The sequence below is a fragment of the Balearica regulorum genome, chromosome 2 (assembly GCF_011004875.1).
Source record: "Balearica regulorum gibbericeps isolate bBalReg1 chromosome 2, bBalReg1.pri, whole genome shotgun sequence".
In the NCBI taxonomy this organism is placed as follows: Eukaryota; Metazoa; Chordata; class Aves; order Gruiformes; family Gruidae; genus Balearica; species Balearica regulorum.
The window spans coordinates 24,543,761-24,565,057 of record NC_046185.1 but is presented as its reverse complement, the minus strand read 5'-3'; the positions used below and the strand labels follow the sequence as shown (position 1 = coordinate 24,565,057).

Here is a 21,297-nt window from a genome sequence, read left to right as displayed (position 1 = left end):
TGTCTGTCCTTACACTGGCCTGATGCTCTTCCACTGACATCTTCAGACTTCTAGAGCTTGCAGCAACGTCTCGAGCTGGAAAACTCCTTTCCAGAGCTGACCGAGAAGTGTGGTTTCCTGCCCTGACCGCTGGGCTCAAAGTATTATGGAAAGGAAGCAAAAGCATGAGATGGCTATGGAAATGAACATTAATGGTTGCTATTAACGTAATTTAGCTTCAGTTAGAATGAACAACAAGACGACAATTATACATGGAAAATTAGCTTTTATTACAAACGCTTAGTAATAAGTAATGATTTTTCAGGTTGTTTTTTTACTTACTAAACCTAAACATACAAAGTCAGAAGCAAACAAGAAATTGCTTGGTTAAAATCTTACTGAAGGTTAACTTGTCAGTAGTTTGATCAGATTTCCTGCAAGGCTTGCTTTAAAAACATCTTATTTATTGAACTATCGGCTTTCCTTTACAGAGATGCTCATCCTCCAGTAGAGATGTGTAGTCATCAACATGGATGATTTGATTCATTTATATAAACAGAAGAAATAAAAAGTTGTATCCATCTCTTACTATAAAACCTATTTCTATACGTTATGCTTGCACATAATTTAGAGCCTGACCCACTGGCTTCTGAAGCCAAAGACGGCTCTTACACTCACTGCAGCGTGCACTGTATCAGAAGGGCAACATTACTGATTTCATACTACTTGGTGAAAGTATCCTTTGGTCACAAACGTCCTCCATCTACCCAGTTTACAGTATCTCAGAAACTATTTTTCACCCATTTTAAGTAGCTTGTTTACATTTTTATTTTATTCTGTGGCTTTCAGGTTTTTCTCCCACATGTATAATCCACATCTGTGTGCATGCATGTGCACAAAATTTATTCAAGTTGTTTCTATGCCGACAGATCAGGAGTGAAGAAAGGATGCCCTTTGTCTTCTGATACCTTTCATATGTCAGACTGCAACAGCGCTAGTCCAAAAGTCCCTCTGGACAGGCAACTAGGATTTAGTGCACTGCATTACCAAAGTTTTCAGAATACACAAAATATGAAAATTGCGATCATTTTATTACAGTGTTGATTACATTGTAAAGCCACATTATTCAAAATCAAAGGGGTTTTTTTGGTGGGAAAAGTTTGAGAGAGTAAGGGAAAAGAAAACTGCTAACGATGCAAGCGAGAGTGTCTGGACAATGACACTTTGCTCAAAAGGCACACCAAGAAAAGGCAAGCTAGGTTCCTCTCCTGATGGTTTGATTTTTTTAATAATTTGTTCTTATATACATAGATAAGCATATATATATGTGTATACCTACACAAATATACGTACGCACACACACCTTTGAGTTTTTGAGAACAGAAAGTTCGAGAATTAGAAATTCATTTTAAATAAATAAGAACCAGACTAATAGGGGGAAGTTGGTGCTATTGTTTTTTTGCTGCATTATGATTATAATCTAATAACACAGTGATATGATTATACCATTTTTTACCATACATCATTTCATTGTATATGTAATTGTAAATGTGAGGCCCAGGTGCATTTATCTTGCCTAAAGTAATTTTTATGGATCTTCTGTGTTCTTGTTTTTTCATAAGGGACGGTCATTACTTTAAGAAATATGAACAGAGTTGAGGGTAAGGATGTTCTAACAGTCACAATTAAAATTTATTTGACTCTAGGGTTTACATGTTAGAGCGTGGCGTGCACGCAAACACACACACAGAATGACAGTGACAACAAGGGCTGTGTACAGCTCAAACCCAAGTACTGGTCCCAGCACGGCTGTAGCATGCTGATCTTGTAAAAAACTTTTGTTTTCTTTTTGCATAAGCTTTATGATATAATGCACCATTTTCCAAAATCTGCACTGTTCCATGTAAATGGTCCATGTACAATGACGGTAAATGTTAAGAGGTATGAGATGATTACTAACTTCCAGGAAACATTTAACAGAAGATGCCCATACAGTAGTCACCAATAAAAGTTTAACAGCTGAAGGCTGAATGTAAAGATCTTTTCAGCTGTATTGTTTAAAGAAGTATGACTATCACAATAAAGTTATTTACACAAAAGGCAACAATAGTAAAGATATCAACAGAGAACACAGTAGATTGTTCGGAAAGTGGATCACATTTTCTGCTAAGTTTGAAATATTTCTTGCAATGTTGTAAATTCTACCTACTAGATATCCCACAATATAAACCAGACAGAAGAACTTATAAAAAGATGTATCAAGAGCTTGGTCCTGCATTTCTGATTCCTCAAAATCTAAAACAGAAGACTACAGGAATTTTGAATGTTTAGCGATTGCAGGACAAAACCCTCGGAGGACTGCAAAATGTTGCTTCTTTTCAGTACTTAATATATATATTCAATTGATTTTCTTTGGCTTTTAAATGACTATCCCTTCCTATCTATAATGTGAAACCAAACCAAACCCTGAACCACTAATAAGTCCCCTCTCCCTTCAAAACAGTGACAAAAAATTAAATGAACCAAAAAAACCATATCCGGAAAGTGTAGCTGTTACTTCATTATAAAACTACGGTGTAAAATAGAGGTTTATACTGATCAGAATTGCAATAGCAATTGGAAATTTACACTGAAGGAGTGACTGCAAGTATTGCTTCTCCTTAATAACAGAAAAATCAAAACTGATTAGGCACTTGTTTTCTTGTTTAATTAGAGATCATTCAGTGTGCGTAAAAATGACAGACATACTCTCTAAAAGAACGCTCTGTAGCTTAACAGCTGTATTGCTCAACTACAGCCACAGTCCCTGATTCAGGAGAGCAGAAAAACATGTGCCTATTATTTATTTTATGCTTAAATCCTACTGATAGGAATGGACTGGATACATGCTCAAGTGCTGTCCTGAATTGGAATGCTTGCTGAAATTGGAGTTTTAAAAGATAATACAGTGGTGAGCTTCTTTTGATTATACCACAATACCAATTTTATCTAATCTGGCTCTGCTCTCCACAATATTATCCTAATATTTCCTAATAAAAAAGAAAACAGGCATAAAATAAATAGGATAACCCAAGATTACATAATAAATATGCTACTAAGTGGGAGGAAAATATACTGCAACATAAGGCTCTGTAGTGTTGCACAATCAAGAAATCGCTCCAGGTGCTCCAAAACTCAACTTCTAGTGTACAACACCAAGTTACCACTATACACCTGAAAAAGATTGGGAAGTAACAGATTAAACTTCTATTACATTAAACATTTGAAAATATAAACAAGTGGTAATTTAGTGCTTCGCTGTCTTTGCAGAACATCATATGTATGTTCTTTCACTGTTCCAATTGTCATTGCTTGTGAAGGAAAATTCAAAAGACTGGGTTTTTGAAAACTCTCATTATCGAATTCCTTCAGACTCACAAAGTTACCAGTGTCCACACTGACTCGTATTATCTCCAAGAGTAAAAAAAATTCAGAAATTTTGTTGCCTCCGTTTCTTTGCATCCATCGCATCTAGGATAGGTTGCCTCTTTGCAGTGTACCTCTGACGAAGCTCCTCAATTTCTCGTTCCATCATAGGGTCCAAAGCCTTTAATCGCATCTGTAATTCTTCTAAACTCAGATTCTTCAACTGTAAAACAACCGACCAAACAAACAACAAAAAAAAAAGAAAACACAAAAAGATTAAAAACTATTTACAACAAAAATGAAAACCATCACCTTTCTAATCCTTTAATTTACAGTTGCAGTGTTTTTACACAGTTGGAGTGTATATATACACACATATAACTGTTCATATAACCAAAAGCTTTAGTATGCTCCATGGTAAATCATTTAACAGCACAGGAAAACACAAACATGCACGGTACATTTAATTAAAAAAAAAAAAATCACTTTGCAAACCTTACGAATAGATTGCAAATAAATACAGAGCTGGAGCTCAACTCACTAGGCTGAAAAAAGCATGCCACAGTATACACAATTATATTCATGTATACAAATTATATTGCTTCATCAAATACTTCTTAGTGAACTTCAGTCTCTTACAGAAGCCTGAAATACAGACAGCTGTGGTAAGTAACAGTCTGACAGATATTTAGAGGCACTTTCTGATAAGAATGACAGGGCACCTGTCTTCCTCAACAGATAGCTGCCAGAACTAGTCAAATCAAATTGCCAACAGAGTGTTTAAATAATAGGAAATAATTTCCTGATTTCACTGGAGGGAATTACCTCTGACCAAGCTCTTTTCTTTCTAAAAATATTTTCTCGCAATGTTAAACAGTTCATTACATTAAGAGCGATGGGTCACATTAGTGAATCGCTTCACTGGCTTGCTGGCTGCTGCAAATAAAGGTTGGAGCCTGGTCAGGTACCGGGGTACATTGGGAACTACTGCCCCTCCTCCTCTTGCAAGGAAGGATCCACACTCGAAATGTGTTCCTTTGGTTGGCCTACTTTTTTTTTCCTGATGAATTCTAGCACCTCTCTGCATTTCTCTCTTGTCAGAATTGCCTATGTGCCAATTACTCTTCACTGAGTGTGAAAAATATCAACAAATTTCAAATAGCACAAATAATTTCATCCTAGGAAAGGGATAATTTGTATTTTGTTTGCAAATATTCTGACATTGCAAACAAGCACACCACCTAACTAGGGAAAAAAAAGAAAACATTTTCTGAATCAACCTACTAATGAGTCAATACTTCGTTCATTAATCTAGGGCAGTCTTCCATCAACACAGTCCGATCTGTTTTCACTGAGGAATGCAATACTACTTTTGATCTTTATTTTTATCAGCATCCAAGGCATATAAATTAGCAACACATATTGCTACATACAGTCCAAACTCCAGTGTTACAACTTCTACTAATAGACTACGTTGTACATGGTAAACAAATAAAGTCATAATAAACAGGAAGTGCAGATCAGAAATTCATAGGAAAGCACATGGGAAAAGATGCACATTTTTTATGCAAGGTCATTTTAATCATAAGATTCCTAATGAAGATGAGAATTAAAGCCTAGATGTCAAAATATCTTCCAAGACCAAACATCCTTAGACCTGTAGGAGTTTCAGAGACCTCAGATGTGCTCAGTAGCTCCTCAGTAATGTCTGTCTCTCCCAAGGCAAATGCTGCCTTTCATGTCTTCAGAGGGAAAGAGCTGCCTCCCAAATAATTAAATATCATCTGCTTTACTACATCTCTCCTATTTGATAAATGCAAGAAAGAATAGGGGAAAGGAATCATAATTCCTCAGTCACCAAGACTCTTACAGAAAAACACCTTTCCATTTCCAAAGAAAGAAAAGATTTTTTTAAAATCTGTTCTCTTTCATTTTTAGCCCACTGGTAAATGTAACTGGCCCATTACAGGCACTTTCCAGCGAGGATATTCTTTAGAGGAGTGAAGTGTCAGAGACATTTGCAGTATAATGAGATGACAGTGCCAATTCCCCTGTTTAACTGGTTCCAACGCAGCGCAGAACAATAAAACCACATTTCTTATCACGTGTGAGAGGAAAAACATATTTGGGGCTCCACGGACCAGCAAACGGACGGAGGAAGGCACCGTGAATAATCTCGTGAGTGTTTTGTGAGAACTGCCACTGATGAAGTCTCCTGCCCGCTCTGGGCCAGGCTGGGTAACCTTTTATTCCCTCTCAGTCACCGCTGTAGACAGCAGGCTTAAACTGCACAGAATAGACTCCAACTGATGCAATCACATAATTATTCTGCACTGAAAAACATTTTTTTTATAAATTGTCAGAGAAGAATGTGATGGGTGAGTTTTTATTTAAATTTCAATCAAGAAACAGAACGAGCATCAGAATTAAATATTCTTTAAAGATCACAGACAGCTGGGTGGAAATTAAAATATAAAGAGAATAATTTTTTAAATCCAGAGAATAAGAATCTTTCAGAATGATCTCAGCCACATCACCCAGGGGACCTGGGGAGCCACAATACTTGTCTGTATGAACAGCTGATACTTGGGACATTCAAAGGAAGTAAATGACAGAAAACAGAGATGTTAAGAAACCAAAAACAGAGTTATGAAGGTCTCAGCTATCTGACATCAGATGCTGGATTAGGCAGGATGAGCTCTAGGTAGAGAGCTCTAGGTACTACAGGAAACCACTGAAGCACGTGTAAAAGCTGCAGCTGACTCTAGGATGTGTGTGTGTGTCCATGGACACAAATGGTAACTTGGTAAACTTAAAAATATTTCACCGTGACTTCTGTCTGTGCTATAGCTACTATCTCGTGAAGCCTGAAGCCTGCAAAAGCCTAAATGCTGAATGCAACAGCAAATACATGAAATAAGATGCACAGAAATAACTCAAGATATTTAATTATTCCTATGTAATTTATTCCCTTGCATGATATTTTGATTCAAATTGTTAAAGCGATAGAGCTCAGCACTCTCACTGACTTTCACTTGTGAACAGTTTGCAATTTAAAGTGCCATACATAATTTCCCATGTAGTTTGTTGTTGTAACTACTAGGGCTACCAGCGTTAATGGGAAAAGAGAAGAGAGCATTCAGCTGTGCAAGCTAGAGGAATTCAGAAAGGCTTTAAATTATATTTTGATAGCTTTTTAAAAGCTGTAAACTGCAGTGGTTCAGTAATCAGGATAGTATTTCTCTGAGAATGATAGATAGTTCAATTTCTACCACTCCAAATAACGGAATCAATTGTGTCCTATTGGAGATCAAACACCCACAATCACACAACAAACAGGAATTAGTGTCGGGATGGGCCACCTCCGAGACAGTGACAGGAGTTTCTGGTAAAAGCATTTGCCTTCACTGGGACTCTCCATATCACCAGGTAATCACACAGGTTTGGGAAAGCAGCAACAGCCCAAATTCCAATTTATAACACCACAAATCTATCAATTACATACAATAACATTCAGAAAATATGTGCAGCTGTTTTACACACACGAATAGTCTTTTAGAATGGATGCGCATACTCAGTTTTCTAGTAGAAAAATTAGGTGTGTACAGAAAAAAATCTTTTCTCCTGAAAGGCTGTTAACCTCATCACTGAAGAGGGTGACAGTGTATAAGGGAAGCAAGATAAAAACCAAACCCAAACCATCTCCAGAGCCAGATAACATTGAATAATTTCTTCTACTAGCTGATGGATGCTCAAGACACAGCCACACCCAAAGGAGCCCCGCTGAAATTCTCCGCTTTGCTTTGCTAGAGCAAAGGAAGTTGACTTTGCCTACGAAGAGACCAGCTAATAGGCACCCCTGTGGGGCGAGCTCCTAGTGCTGCAAGCTGAGGGCCAGCAGCTCCTGCATCTGCTTTCTCCTCTCCCTGATGTAGGAGGAAATCCTGGCGGAAGAAAGGCACCCACACAGAAAGGAGCTCCATCAACCCAAGCTTCCAGAGGCAGAAGGTCCATTCAGCAGCACCAACCTGAGCTGGGACAACCAGCACAGAAACAAAGGGTAACTAACCTTTTAATGGAATTATAATTTTCAGTTACAATCTTTGGAAAAGGCAACCCAGCCACACACTTAGGAGATCAGTAAGTGTGGACACCTGGTGCACCTTATGTCAAACTTTTAGCAAATGGAATACCAATCATTTACCTCCTCCCAGATAATTTTTCAATGTATTCATAATAAGATTAGAGACTTTTCCAAGAAAGACTATGCGTAGAAGTTAAAAAGCAGCAGAACAGATTAAGAATCGTGAGAAGCTCTTCTCAATGTGACCATCCTCATTAAGCTGGGATACAGTAAAACTCTCAACATTGGGGCAGCTCCAGGTTTGAAGTGATCAAGTTGTGATCAGAGCTACAAGTGCTCCAGAGACAGGTGCAGTCCCCTGGTGTGAAGGTGGCAGGAACCATTGCTAATCACTGTTACCTGAGTTTTTAAGTTTTGCAGCTGAAGAAAAAATAACCCAGAGTTACCATGGGAGGCTGGTGAATTACAGTGCAGTTTAGCATTTCATTGGAAGAGTATTACCTATACAGAAAAAATTCTTACTCTCATCGATACTGGCTTCAGGTCGATCACTTTTCGATATGGCTTAAAACAGTGACACGCAAGGAATCCTTGCCTCACAAACTGATGCAGTCATCTCCCAGAACCAAATTTCAGCAAAGGAAGTGCAACAATTTTTACTTTTTTGGTCTTTCAGTCTAACTTCTTGCATCCCAAATGGACCAGCTTCATTTGGATCAATATTTTCAGCCAACCAAAAAGAGTAATTACTTGCAGTCAGCATGACTTCTGCCTACAGGAGGACCCACACCGTAACTTGTGTATTTTGTTCGCAACCCTGGTCAAATCATACTGATGAAAATTCAGACCAAAATGGGCGCTTGGAAAATATTTACGTGTTCCCATCTACAGACCCGAATCCTGTGGCAATAAGCTGAGAAGGAAGACAATAACGTACAACCAAAACCAGACTCTCAGAAGTCATCAAGTCAAAGGGTGCAATGAAAATCCTGACAACTGGCTTCCACCTGCATCCAGCACAGGAGTCAGGAGGAAAGACACGCATCTGAGATACTTGGTAGTGCTTGCAGTCCATGGATTTAGGCGAAGGGGTCTGGAAAAGAGTCTGGAACTCATTAGCTGCACTTGGCCAGCACATATCCGTAGCCATCCAAACTTTTCAGGGGGTGAAAGCCAAAGTTTTGGTGGATGTAGCACACTATAATCTTAATCCGCCCTTGACAGCTAACAGAGGTAAATAAAAGCTCTAGGCCTGTGATGTTTTCAATATGATAAAATTAGATTTCATTAGTAATTCCATAATGCATGAGTTACCATTGCAAACCTCCAGTCTATCAAACTAAATTATGGAATATTGCCATTAAGCTGGTGCAACAAAAACAAGCAAATGTATTTTCAGGGTTTAAATTGTTAAGAAAATAGATATTCAATCAAAAATAATCTGTATCAAGTTTGTTGTGTTTACTTGAAAAAACAAATTCTTCCTAGCAACTGCTTAAATGAATCTTACAGATGCAACATGCCTTATTAGAGGCCTTTGATTAAAAAAATATGGATTGTTAATACTGTATTCTGAGTCATCTATTTTCCCATCTGCTAGTAATTCCTACAATATGAACTATCAACAGAATGGCTAACAACAATAATTTTCTATGGCAATTGCAAAAGTGGGTTGCCTATAGCACTTTCTAAGATTTAACCAGTGCATGCCTTGGATTGTTTTGTGTTGTTAGTGGCCTCAGGTAAGAGAAACTCCTTCTCTCCAGCTGTTTCCTTCCCTCTGCTGAGCAGTTTTCTTTTCTCTAATGGAATGAGCTCCGCTGATGGTTTCAAACTTATTTTTTAGTAATACAAATAGTTAGACTTGAGTCAGGATCCAAAAGGTACAAGGTGGGCCTTTCTGACCAATTTTTCTGGTCTACAAATTCAAACCCCAAATCCGTGAATCTGACTTACATAGCTGTTTTCTCAGGCCTGCGTGCAAGGAAATAAATACTCCGCAGTTACTGTCTGTTCAGCTGCTCCCGGGCAGCAAGGAGGGAAGAAGTGCTGTATGTCCTGTGCTGACAGAGCAAATCACGCTGACCTGGTATAAGCAGCGTCAGGCGATGAGCAGAGTCAGAGCTCTGACTCGCTGCCATCCCCACCCCTGCTGTCACTACAGTGGGCAAATCAGTCACAAGAAAACAAACTCGGACAGGAGGTGGAGTGAGAGCATTTATTTCAAGATATTTGAAGAGCAAGTCTCCTTGCTGCAAAACATAAAATATGGGGTTATACAAATACAAAAAGGACGTCATTTGCTGTCATTATTTTTGACAATTTATGAGACAGAAGGACCGACAACCTAACTTTCAAAAGCCAAAGTTCATCCCACAGGACTGGAGTTATCTTCAACATTTTGGTTGGTAGAATAAGCACATGGCACTAAGAGAAAATTAAAGATGGGTGAGTTCACGTAACTTTAAAAAGTCTTTCACAGATAAAATTGCATATAAATGTCCCATGATTCATTCCTTTTTTCACTAGTAAAGCCCTCTCTGCTCAGACATTAAAACTGCCCATCATTTTAATAACACAAAGCTAAATCTCAGTTACAGCCATCAATATTTTTCAGCTCTAGAAGGCTTTTCTTAGCTTCATACAACGTTGCATTTCAATAGCAAATCACCAAGGGGGAAAAAGTTTTCTATAGCATTAGTGCATACTATCGTTTGCATACCTTTCCTTTGAGCCCACTAAGTAGTACCAATCCTAAAATTCCAAAATCATGAGCTGGCTCCTTCACCTTCATTAAATTACCCTTAAAAACTAGATTTGTAAAATAAGAGGTTTTTTGGAGGAGGGAGGTGTCTTTTTATTTCCCTTTTCATTTCTAAGTCATGAGGCGGCAGCCAGAATCTAAACACTTCTGCAATTACAAAGGCTAAAAAGTTCAAGAAAAAAAAATAATTTAGTGGCCAAAAACTTTAACGAGCGATCCTGACTACAGGAAGTGAAATCTAAGGAAAAGCAGAGATCATCATAAAATGCAGTGTAAAATCAGTGATAATGCTAACTCTTGCCTGTTGCAATTTTACCCAGTTCCTGACAAAACCAGTCCTGTAGTGTGAATTAATGCTTTACCATATCCTGAGCAGTTCAAATATTGTTTACATTGTTTTTACCTACTATAGCAGCTGATGTTCATGTAGTTGTGAGGTATGTAATTTTCACTAAAATAAATCAACATAGAAGAATCTGAAAATGGGGAAATAAACTGCAAGCAATGTGCCTTAAAAACCTGGCAGCTAGCAAACATCCATTAATAAGCACTGTTGAGATCAAATCTTTAGTATCTGATAATCAGTTTAATAAATACATTTAATTTTTAAGGTGTACAGAAGGAAAAAATCCTACCATTCCTTCTTTCCTATGTCATTTACAGAGAGTGTATTGTTACATTACACACTTACAATTGAGCCTACTGAAGCATGACCCTTTAGTTTTCTATCACCTTCTCTTCAGAATTGCATCACCCATCACAGACATTTCTAAAAATTACTTTTAGAGTATCACAGGCAAAAATTCACAGTTTGAAATGCCTTAGAGAAGATCTTGGTGTTTTTTATACACTGTGATTTTCTATACCAGGCATCTAAAGCTTAATGGTACAGTTAGCCCTGAAGAATACTACAAATGTTTACTGGAGCTCCCAACAGAGTAAATAATCTAAAGCTTAGGAAAAACACTCCATCTGGATACTCACCATGCTATTTAAACTTGATTGCAAATATACCCACACAGTGCTGACAGCAAAGCAGCTACCACACCTGATCTAAAAATACAGAGGATTTCCCCCCAGCCCTTTCTGCTTTTGGAGGGGAAAAAAAAAAAAGCACAGGAAGAAAAACCAACCAACCAAGAAACCTTCAAACCCCTTTTCCAATATTACCCAGCAAAGATATATAGCTTTAAAATGAAAATGAATTCTTTAGCTAGAGTTCTTAGTCTACTAAGTAAGTAGTATCCAGAAGTCAGCATTTTATGTCTATTAATCTGTAGCTCTAAAGTGCTTTTAGTTGTCCTTCGTGATGAGCTCAGCTATCAGCAGGTCCATTACAGTGCCCTTCAGTGACAAGTATCACATTTCAGCAAACTGCAGTTATCATTCAGCTATATAAGCCCAAATATTACCCTCATATTCAAAAGTTTTCTCAAGTTAAGGCAAGGCACTGCCTCCTTGACATCTGATTCTTCCATGAGGGGATAATTTTTTAAATGTTCAGAAAATAACAGTATTACATTTTTGTAAAATTCTACTAATCTCCATGTAAATGCAAGCTGTATTAAGAACAAAGATATAAACTATTCGGGATGAGAGCCATTTTAAAAAATAAAACCATTCAGTTAAGACTCCCAAACATCCTAAAGATAAAATAAATATGAAAGTTGTTCCCAGTTTTGCCAAAATATTTTGTAAATGCAAATCTATACTGAAAAGTGAAGTTAATGACATAAGTAACATGAAATAGAAGTCCAGAGGTTAAAAAGAAAGCTGTATTAAAATCTACAAATTCAGGAAATACATGATATTTAAAGCTATTTTTCTTCAATGTTTCCATTTATTTTTTGAAATGGAAAGAAAAATGGAAACTCATTGAGTAATGAGTTATGACACAAGATACATACATGCACAGAGATAATCCTGAAGTTAAAACCAGACCCAGAAAAGTGTTTCACCTGAAGAGCAATGGAAGACACTAGAAGAATGTTAAACCTTAAACCTCAAACCTCAGTGTCCTAGTGAGGGACAACATACGTGAATCTCAAGTTTCTTAGATGTACAAAATGTTGATACTCAAAACTAAACCAAAGACGGATACAGCAAAAGTAAATTTTCCTAATGGGAAAAGTCTGTTGGAGGATAGCCGCACCCCCCCCCACCCAAAATGCACACACGAGTTTATGTCTTATTCACTGAGCAACCTTGACTTAGTTATATTCTTTAAAGGGAAGAAAATTCAGTTCAGTTTAAAACAGCCAATTCAGAAAGGATCTAGGAAAATAACACATCATCTTTAATAAATGGAAAAATGATAGACATACTGTTTGCTGGGTTTTATTTCATGCAGAAAGCATTCTGGTAGTCACGTACAAGAGAGGATGGGTTTCAGCCACTTTTTGTGCAAGATGGACAGGAAAAATCCTGCAGTCCAGAAACTTAGGGCAATTTAGAGGCAACAAATGCCAGGTTTCTTAATTCCTGGAGGAAGGAAGAAAATATAGCAAAGACAGCAAAAAGACAGTCAAACTGAAACATCAGTTGAATGAGGCCTGCAAAACGTGAGGAAGAGCAGAATCTGAATGCAGCAGCTGAACAAAGCTGGGGCTAAGCAGAGACATTTAACTGAGCTGTTAAGAAGAAGGGATCTCTTCTCAGGAAAAGCAGGCAGGGTAGCACCTTGGGAGAGGGATCAGGGAGAGGACAACCACTAAGCCTACCTGAGCTAAGCACCAACACACAGCAGTAGACGCTGCACACAGAGACCTGCAGGGATCTGGGAGGGGAGAAGCAATCCCCCAGCCCGAGGCTACTGGCATCTTTGCTACAACAGCACCAAGTTTCATTTTCTGTACAACTTTAAAGATTTAACAGAAGCACTGCTGGCTTTTAAAGTCCGTAGTCTCAGTCCGTAGCTCCTCAAATTTTCTTTAATCCCTCCTCAATCATTTTTTTGAAAACTTTCCTCCCCCCCCCCCCCGAACTTTTTGACTACCTATTTAGTTTGATCTGGTTCACAGTTTTCCTAAGCACTGAAAGAACTCGGCTTGCGAAAGATTTGGGTTCCCAATAGTCCTTGGAGGACAGCAGGGTACTGTTCCACTCCTGCACCACGTCCAGCAGCTCGCCAGCCACAGGGGCTGGAGATTTCATTTCCTTCTGACAGCTTTGATGTTATGAAAACTGATAAAAATCATTTAGGAAACTTTCTTACTGTGCTCAAGAACTGGGCAGATTTTTTAAAAAAGCTCTTTACACCTTGAAGAATCGTTTATGAACTCTTCTTAATGGTGCCTTCTATTGAAGTCTTATTTACAATTCATACACGTCAGACAGATACTGTGGAGTTTCAGTAGGTTCACTGAAGTGGATTTAGTTTTTCTTTTGACAAAATGCACCAGATCCACATTTGTGAAACATAAACACTGACTATCAAATAATCTTTAATCAAACTTACGATGGTCTAAATCTAGTAGACAGCTACTGTCTTGCTTCTAATCCAGACTAAATTACATCTAAAGTAAGTGAACAAATACAGAAATGGATTATCTATCAAACAGCACCACTTAACTAGCAGCTTTTAAATAATATACAGTATTTTTACAGACATGGAGTAGGCTACTCTCTCTACAAGTAATACACTAAGAAATATCCCGAAAGTAGGAAAATACAGAACAAGATAATAATTGATAATCATTCATGTCAAAACACATTTATTAAGAAGTTCATGTACTAACATACAACTAAAAGCAAAACTAAATTAAAAACCTGACCACTCTCATCTTAATGAGCAAGATATCCAGGCTATCTCGACACTGAACAGTACGCTTAACTATAATCTAATTCTGTTCTCTAAAACACAATCCACCCCGTGAAAAGTGTGATGCTCACTCTGTATTAATTTAGAAACTCTAATCATTCATTGAACAAGATTCAATGATTCAGTGGCATATTCACTTACAGAGTCCAGAACTGCCAAAATCATTTGCCAAAGAAATATTCTGTTATCAAATATTTTGTCTATGACTCAAACATTAGTGTGAGCAAGCCAATAATTAGCATAGTTCTTTCTTACCTTCACAGTATTATCTCCTAGGAAGGTCTACAGCATTTGATCTATTTGCTTTGTCACAGAGTACAGAACACCACTAGTTTGTTTAACTAGGTTTTTCAGATTATAATCTACAGATATAGTTGTAGTTTATTACTCAGTGCAACAGGTACTGTGTAAGCTTTTGTACCAACGCTGTTCATTAATCCCAGTCCCAATTTACAGTGCTCCCTATTCCACTTCTCCATCTCTGGAGTAAATTATATCAATTATATAGCACACAACTAGGGAATGGTACGAGCTCTGGAAACACTTATGATATGACCCACATCTCAGTAGAATCTTTCTGGCCTCTCTGCTGGTTTTCCAATTCATCTCTTGAGTGATTATCTAGGTTTCAACTATGTTTCAGTTTTCTAGACTTAAAATCCATAAAGAAAATAATTATGAAATCTTATTCATTGCATAGCATATCAACAATAAAAATGCTACACATACTGCACTTGAACATCTGTAATGTTCAAGTGTCTGGAACTTCAAATCTAAAACGGTCTCCAGAAAAACATTACTGGGAATTTAATCTAGGTTTTAAAATTGATTTAGTATTCATGATTTGAAAACTGAAGTAGAACCAAGGACCTCATCTATATTATTTCCAACCCTAACTACCAGGGCAGGAAATAATGAGAGCTCACATCAAGCTCCAACTCATGCCAAACCATCCATCCAGCACATTCCCAGACCATATAAAAAGGATAAGGAAAATGTGAGACAGACAAATGCATTCGTGAAATGCAAGGTGTCAGTATTCAATCAAAATCTGTGCTCAATGCAGTCAATGCTACACAGCTCACAGGCTTATCTTTCAATAGAATTACGTGTTTCACAACTGCACTTTCAGAAGTAATTAAAAGCCAAAGAAAATTTTATTTCAATGTACAGTGCCTTGTAAAATAAGTTCAATTGTTAAGACCATCTTCAGAGCAGCACTTTTCCAAAGTAAAGACAAAAATATAACCATAGAGGTTACTTAATGCTCTTGCAATTTATTTAAAATGCATCACTGGGGTTTCTGCTTATAGAACATCTATTCCTCAGTTTGAGTGGTATCCTGCATTCAAAGACATAACACTGAAGAGAGATAAAATACAAATTAATGGGACTGGTCACATATTAAGTGTCACTGTTCAGAGTTTGTAAGAATAGAGAGGGTGTGAACAACTCCCTCATCAACAGATCTGATACATATGCATGAGCACAAACAAATGCGGGGAAACATAGGCTTAGTGTCAAAAAGATTGCATATCTGTCCTGGACTTTCTCTATTAAATATGAATTTAGCAATGCACATGGATTACTTCTTGATCCAGTTATTGCACATGTCTGGATCTGGACATTCGAATTTACTGTTGAAGAAAAACTACTCTCAGAAAGACATATAAATATATAGCATACATTCTTGAATTGATGCTAATGAAATTCACATTATGTCGCAGAAGGATGCAGGGGAAGAAAAAAATCCTGAGTATCTTCATAATGCTTACATCCTGTCACAAGCAGAAAACAGTATCAAATAGCTTAAAAACTGGTATTGACAATCAGCAACAAATCCTAAGAACCTCAGAAATGTAATAATTTAAAGAGTCCCTAGCACTGATCTCATTTCCCCTTTCCACCCAAACAAGAGAGACATATTTTCATTTGGAAACTCAAATGATTTTCCAGGTAGATTCTACTGGTGACAGAAAAGTGGCTTTTGGCTTTAAGCCACCATCTTCTGAAAAGTTGTTAAAGTTTTGAACACAAACTGCCTTGTTGAAGTACCACACGTATTGACCAGCGGACCAACTAGCCAATTCTTTTCTCCCAGAAGAAACAAGCTGTCAGCTCAGGTTTGGATGAGGGGAAAAAATTATAATACTTCTTCTGCTTACTGTCTTTGAGACTTGCACTGCTGCTGACACAGCTGGAGACCTTGCATTCTTATGGTCTGAAATTACAGTATCATCAAAGACTAGATGTCCCAGCATCTTATCATCAGAGAAGTTACACTAATGATTTAAAAATGCTATAGACATGAAGGAGGCAATGTTTTTGTTAGTTTTTTTTACAGCACTGAAAAAGTACGGTTTTCATTATAATATTTCTACTTAATCTCACACACACACATATGTGCACACAGTTGAAATTACAAATACTGTATACGTTACAAGAATTCACACTGCTGTAAAATCAGACATATTAGAAAAAACAAAGAAAAATTATTTTAGCAAATTATTCTGTTACAGTGAATGTCAAATTCAGCAAAGGCTCTATTACAAGGCACAATGAATACAAGTAATGACTTCGAAATATTTTAAAATCCCAAATACACAAAGAGGTATTTTAAAGTAGTAATGTAGTCATGTATACAGAAAAAACCACAAACGTGTGGACTTGGTCCAGCAGTTCGTTTTTCTAAAGAAGTAATTCCGATTGCTTCCCTTTTCATTAATGATTCTGACTTTAAACGCTCATTCACAGAGGTATTGGCTTCTTGCAGTCCTCACCCATTTAAATTTCAAATCATATTCCTCTTCCCTCCATCAGTATCTCCTCTTGTTTTAAACACAATCTTAGAGAAATATCTCATTCTGTTGTTTCTGACATCAATGTCTCCAAACGTCTTCCATTCTGGGAGTTTTACTTATGCCATCTGATGGTCTGTATTGCATGGGGAACCCTGGTAATTATGAACTACATGCCTACTAACTTGGCTGACGATGATGTTGCTAGAAGGCCAGTCATATTGACCAGATCCTGGCCATTAGAATAACAATAGCAAAGGAGTAGTTCCAGTAATTTAACAATTTCTCCTGCTTCCACAAATGTATTCTATTTATACTCTCCCAGGTAGCATCACAGTGCATAACATCTTGCCTAGTAGCAGCAACATTGCAAAACTAAAACGCAATTTAACTTAGTATTATTAAGTAGCTTAACTATGCTGAAAATATTTCACCTCTTGCTCAGAAATTTAATATCATGCAAAATTTTGAAAGCAATATTGCTTGAAAATTGACAAATTTGCTATTTATTGTTGCCATAACAACCATAGAAAATTGTGTAAGAAAATAGCAAGCAATAAAGGATGAAACACCATAGAAACAGATAAGAATAGAGCAAGTTGTGTCAGCACTAGCCCTAAGGAAAATTTTAGGCACAAACAAGTTCATGGATAGAATTATAAAAAGGTGGACAAATAGAAATGGGCAGTTAAGGTGGGGAAATCAAAAAGGCAGTTATATGGCCTTTAGAACACATTAGAACACAGTAGAACAAAATTCAGCAGAGATTATGACAGAAACTTGGTTTGGGTTTTGTTTTGTTTTTTTTTAAATCTCTTGCTTATAACAATACTGCTGCACTGTTGCACGATATAAATAGTTAAAAGTCCTCAAAACCAGAATACAGTAATAGCTAAATTGCTGCCAGTTTTACGTAGTTTTCTAAAATTCCCTCCAGCAGAAGGAACCAACAATTCACTTAGGAAGTTACGAAGGAATTCAAATGTAAGGATCTATTTTCCTGTAGGTCAACCCACTACTGCACTGTATAATAAATGTAAACATGAAATGATATCATTTCATCTCTGCTCCTCACCTTTCCAACGACCTTTCAGAGAAAACATCCTGGAGCCTGAATTTTGTTTGACATGGAAGTCATACAGGCTGGATAATGTGACATTCCTACCTACGAGCAAAACACCTTTAATGCATTTATTTCTCCTAAAATAAAAATAAATGTTCTACAGCTATCTCTCTACCAACACATGGACCAGTCAAAAATCAAAGTTTTGTGTACAGTAGAAGAAATACTACATTTACAGGTCTTTGTTTAAAGAATTTAAAAAAGCCAAAATCAAACCTCTCTCCAGTAAAATTCCTTTTTGGATGTTATCCACTGACTTGTACTGAGAGTATAACCAAGAAAAAACACTTTTCACATTTCTCTTGATTCAAAGGACAAAAAAGCAGATGGGATTAAAATGGAGCTCAAATCAAAGATGGTAAATTTAGATTTGATTCAGCAGACATATGGAAACCATTATATAAAGAAGGGAATTCTTGCATTAAAAAGTTAGTTCAGGTGAGATGCAACTAAACTAAAGATAAGAATCTTAACAGAAAGAACAGCCTTGATTTGTTGCTAATAAAACAGCAGTAGAACTTGGGAGCAGTCTAAAAAAAGGATAGAGATTAAGGAAGCAGCTTCATTCTACACTTAATCTGATCTAAAGACAGGAGGTAGCCAAAAGGATCAGTCCTGCTGTGTGAAACCCATGGGCTCCCACCCACTTACTTGCATGAGATCTACCAGTTCTGCAGCGGCAGGGTGAGCTGGGAGAGAGGGGAGGGGAGGGCAAGGGGGTCTCAGATGTTTTTTGAGCAAGTTGAATTGACTCAGCTCTCTGGCTACCTGACCACTACGATTGATACAAGGAGAGAGAGATGAGCAGGTGTCTCCTTCTGCCCTGCCTTTCTCTTTCCATAACCCCCATCTCCTGATGTCTGGGATAAGATGCCATGCATCTATCCCTGGTTCCAAGCTACAGGGGCCAAGGTCAAACCATCAGCAGGCCAAAGACAACAGCTGACCACTCACCTCCAACTACAACCCATACTTCCATATAGGTATTGATCTGGATCCCTCTTCTCAGAGGCAAACTACTACTAGTAGCAGTAGTATTGAAACTTATAGCAAATTAATTTCCTTTGAAACCTCCACCTTTGCCAAATTTGGATAATATGACTCAAAAGTTATCAGGACGAACAACACAATCACGTAAGTCTCATTTCTGCATGAAACAGACCAAAAATAATATACAGCTAGATTGCAAAAAAATCTTCTTTGTACAGGGTAATTAAAAATTGAAAACATCAATACAATTAAATGTTAACAGAAAACACACAGTAACACATTTTGGATAATTACAGGTTGAGGGGGAGATCATAAAAATCTATGAAAGATGGCCGTGCTTTTATGACAAAGTGAGTAAAATTGATTTTATACACTACAACTACTAAAGAATTAATTGTATAGAACATTTCCCCCAAAGGTCTGGCAACAGGATTAGTAGTTTCCTCAAATTCAGTCTGCAAGCAGAACTGTAAACAAGTAATTTAAATACAAGAGTGGGGGATTCTGCAGGGCTGGGGGTAAACCAACACAGCGGCTTTTCTCTTTCTGGCATTCATAGCACTTTAGAAGAGACAGAGACACGGTGTATCCACAGCACACTTTAGGATTCATGTTATATTTGACAGTGAACTAACAAGAGTGCCCTACCTATACCAAAAATGGCAGGGGATCTCAAAATCCAATAAGCTGCAAGTGAAAATTTAATATCAGCAAGCAAGCTTTTGTACCAATTATTTTTTGTGGGTTTGGGAATAGTAGACTTAGAAAATTCAATGGCAAACTTTTTTCTTACTTCACAAAGTGTTTTGTTTAAATGCAAAATACAGACAGTAAATGGTGTGGTATGATCACCAGACATTATCAGTGGGCTACACATTACATGCTTTTGAAAACTTTTTTGTAACACCATCTTACAAAATAAACTCTTGCAATAATTTCTTAAGGTTTTATATCTCTTCCTAATATAAACTAAAAATATCATGAGAAAAATGAAAAGGGAATAAAAGCAACAGAACAAGAATCTACCAACATAGATTCTTTTATTTTCTATAAAAATTTGATCTTCTCACACTACAAAAAGAATGTGAATTATGACCCAATAGTCAATGTAGGTGGGGATCTACTCAAACACTGCAGTTTTACAACAGACTTTAAAACACAATCTAACTCATCAAATGTATTTCAAAAAGTCTTCACACCCTTGAAGAGGAAGAAATACTGTCTTTGGAGAAAAAGTTGAAGGTGTTAGTGACAGTCCACCCTTTATGTTGCTTCAGTGTTACGGCTGAAATCCTGACCTGTGTTCAGTTAACTGCTCAGGCAGCCCCTGATTGAATTTGGAAGCATTCAAAAACTTCTCTCTCAAAAAGACTCCAGCGACTCGGCATCATATCTTCTCAGCATTGTGCAAAAGCATAACTTTATCAAAAACATGACAAATTTAAAAGCAGTGTATGAATAGCAGAGTCCACAATTGTTGTGATTGCTCTGATGAAAATGCAAAGACAATCTCAACACTTCAACAAAAATGTTCTAATTAAAATATTTCAATAAGGAAATTGCTATTTCACTTTTTACCATTGATTTTGATTATCATTAAATCCAGCATAACTAATTATGATATAGCACAATAATTACAGGGAGGTTTTTCACTCACTGCCATCCCGGGCAGCACACAGTCCAGGACCATGGGATGAGCTACCGCAGTACCTATCCCATAAGGCAGATGGCTTTTCACCAAGCAAAGTTTGAAAGGCAGTCAAATTGTATTTAGATTGCCTGTATCGCATCATCATGACATATGTGCTACTTTAAAGGATTCAACTAATTTCAGGTGACTGCTTTGAAAATTTCAAAATTGGAACAAGTCTGAGATGGCTAATGTCAACAACAAAGCTCTGACTGAACATGGTTCAGTCTAACCTTTAAATACATATACCATAAAACTAAAATATCACTTCTTAACGTAAGCCTCCCACAGAGAAAAACTAGAAGCCCTTCTATACTCAAAATATGAAGTCGCCTAGTATATCCACTCAAGAAGAAAGAAACAGAAAGGAAATTTTGGCAAGCAACAGAGCCAGAAAACTCTCCGTTAATGATTGCTACAATTGTCCATCTAGAGATGAACTTCCTAAAGCACCAGTGCAGCATGAGCCTGACATTTACAAAAAACAATCTTAGGACATTTATCAACCTCCTGAGATGTCTCCTGTAGATCTCCCTAAATTGATACAAAGTCCTGCTGTATTTACACCAAAATTCTCTCTCTTGCCTGCTTCACAAGCAGACATGGCTACTATTAACAGAAGTAAGAAAAAGCAGCATTTTTTA

The 21,297-nt window shown here is 37.2% G+C and overlaps 1 protein-coding gene across 2 annotated transcripts in view; it reads right to left on the bottom strand.

Moving 5' to 3' along the window:
- Positions 1-252: 252 nt before the first annotated feature.
- Positions 253-21,297, bottom strand: part of STK3 (serine/threonine kinase 3) — a 144,723-nt gene continuing 123,678 nt past the window's right edge. Inside the window, exons 11-12 of one of the 2 annotated variants that reach the window (XM_075743654.1) lie at positions 3,519-3,607; positions 253-3,192 (exon numbers count right to left, since the gene is read on the bottom strand). In XM_075743654.1, the coding sequence (XP_075599769.1) occupies positions 3,009-3,192; positions 3,519-3,607 (273 nt within the window). In that variant the 3' untranslated portion in view covers positions 253-3,008. Of the gene's footprint in view, positions 3,608-21,297 lie in introns of both variants that reach the window. The other variant, XM_075743653.1, reaches the window with a different exon arrangement.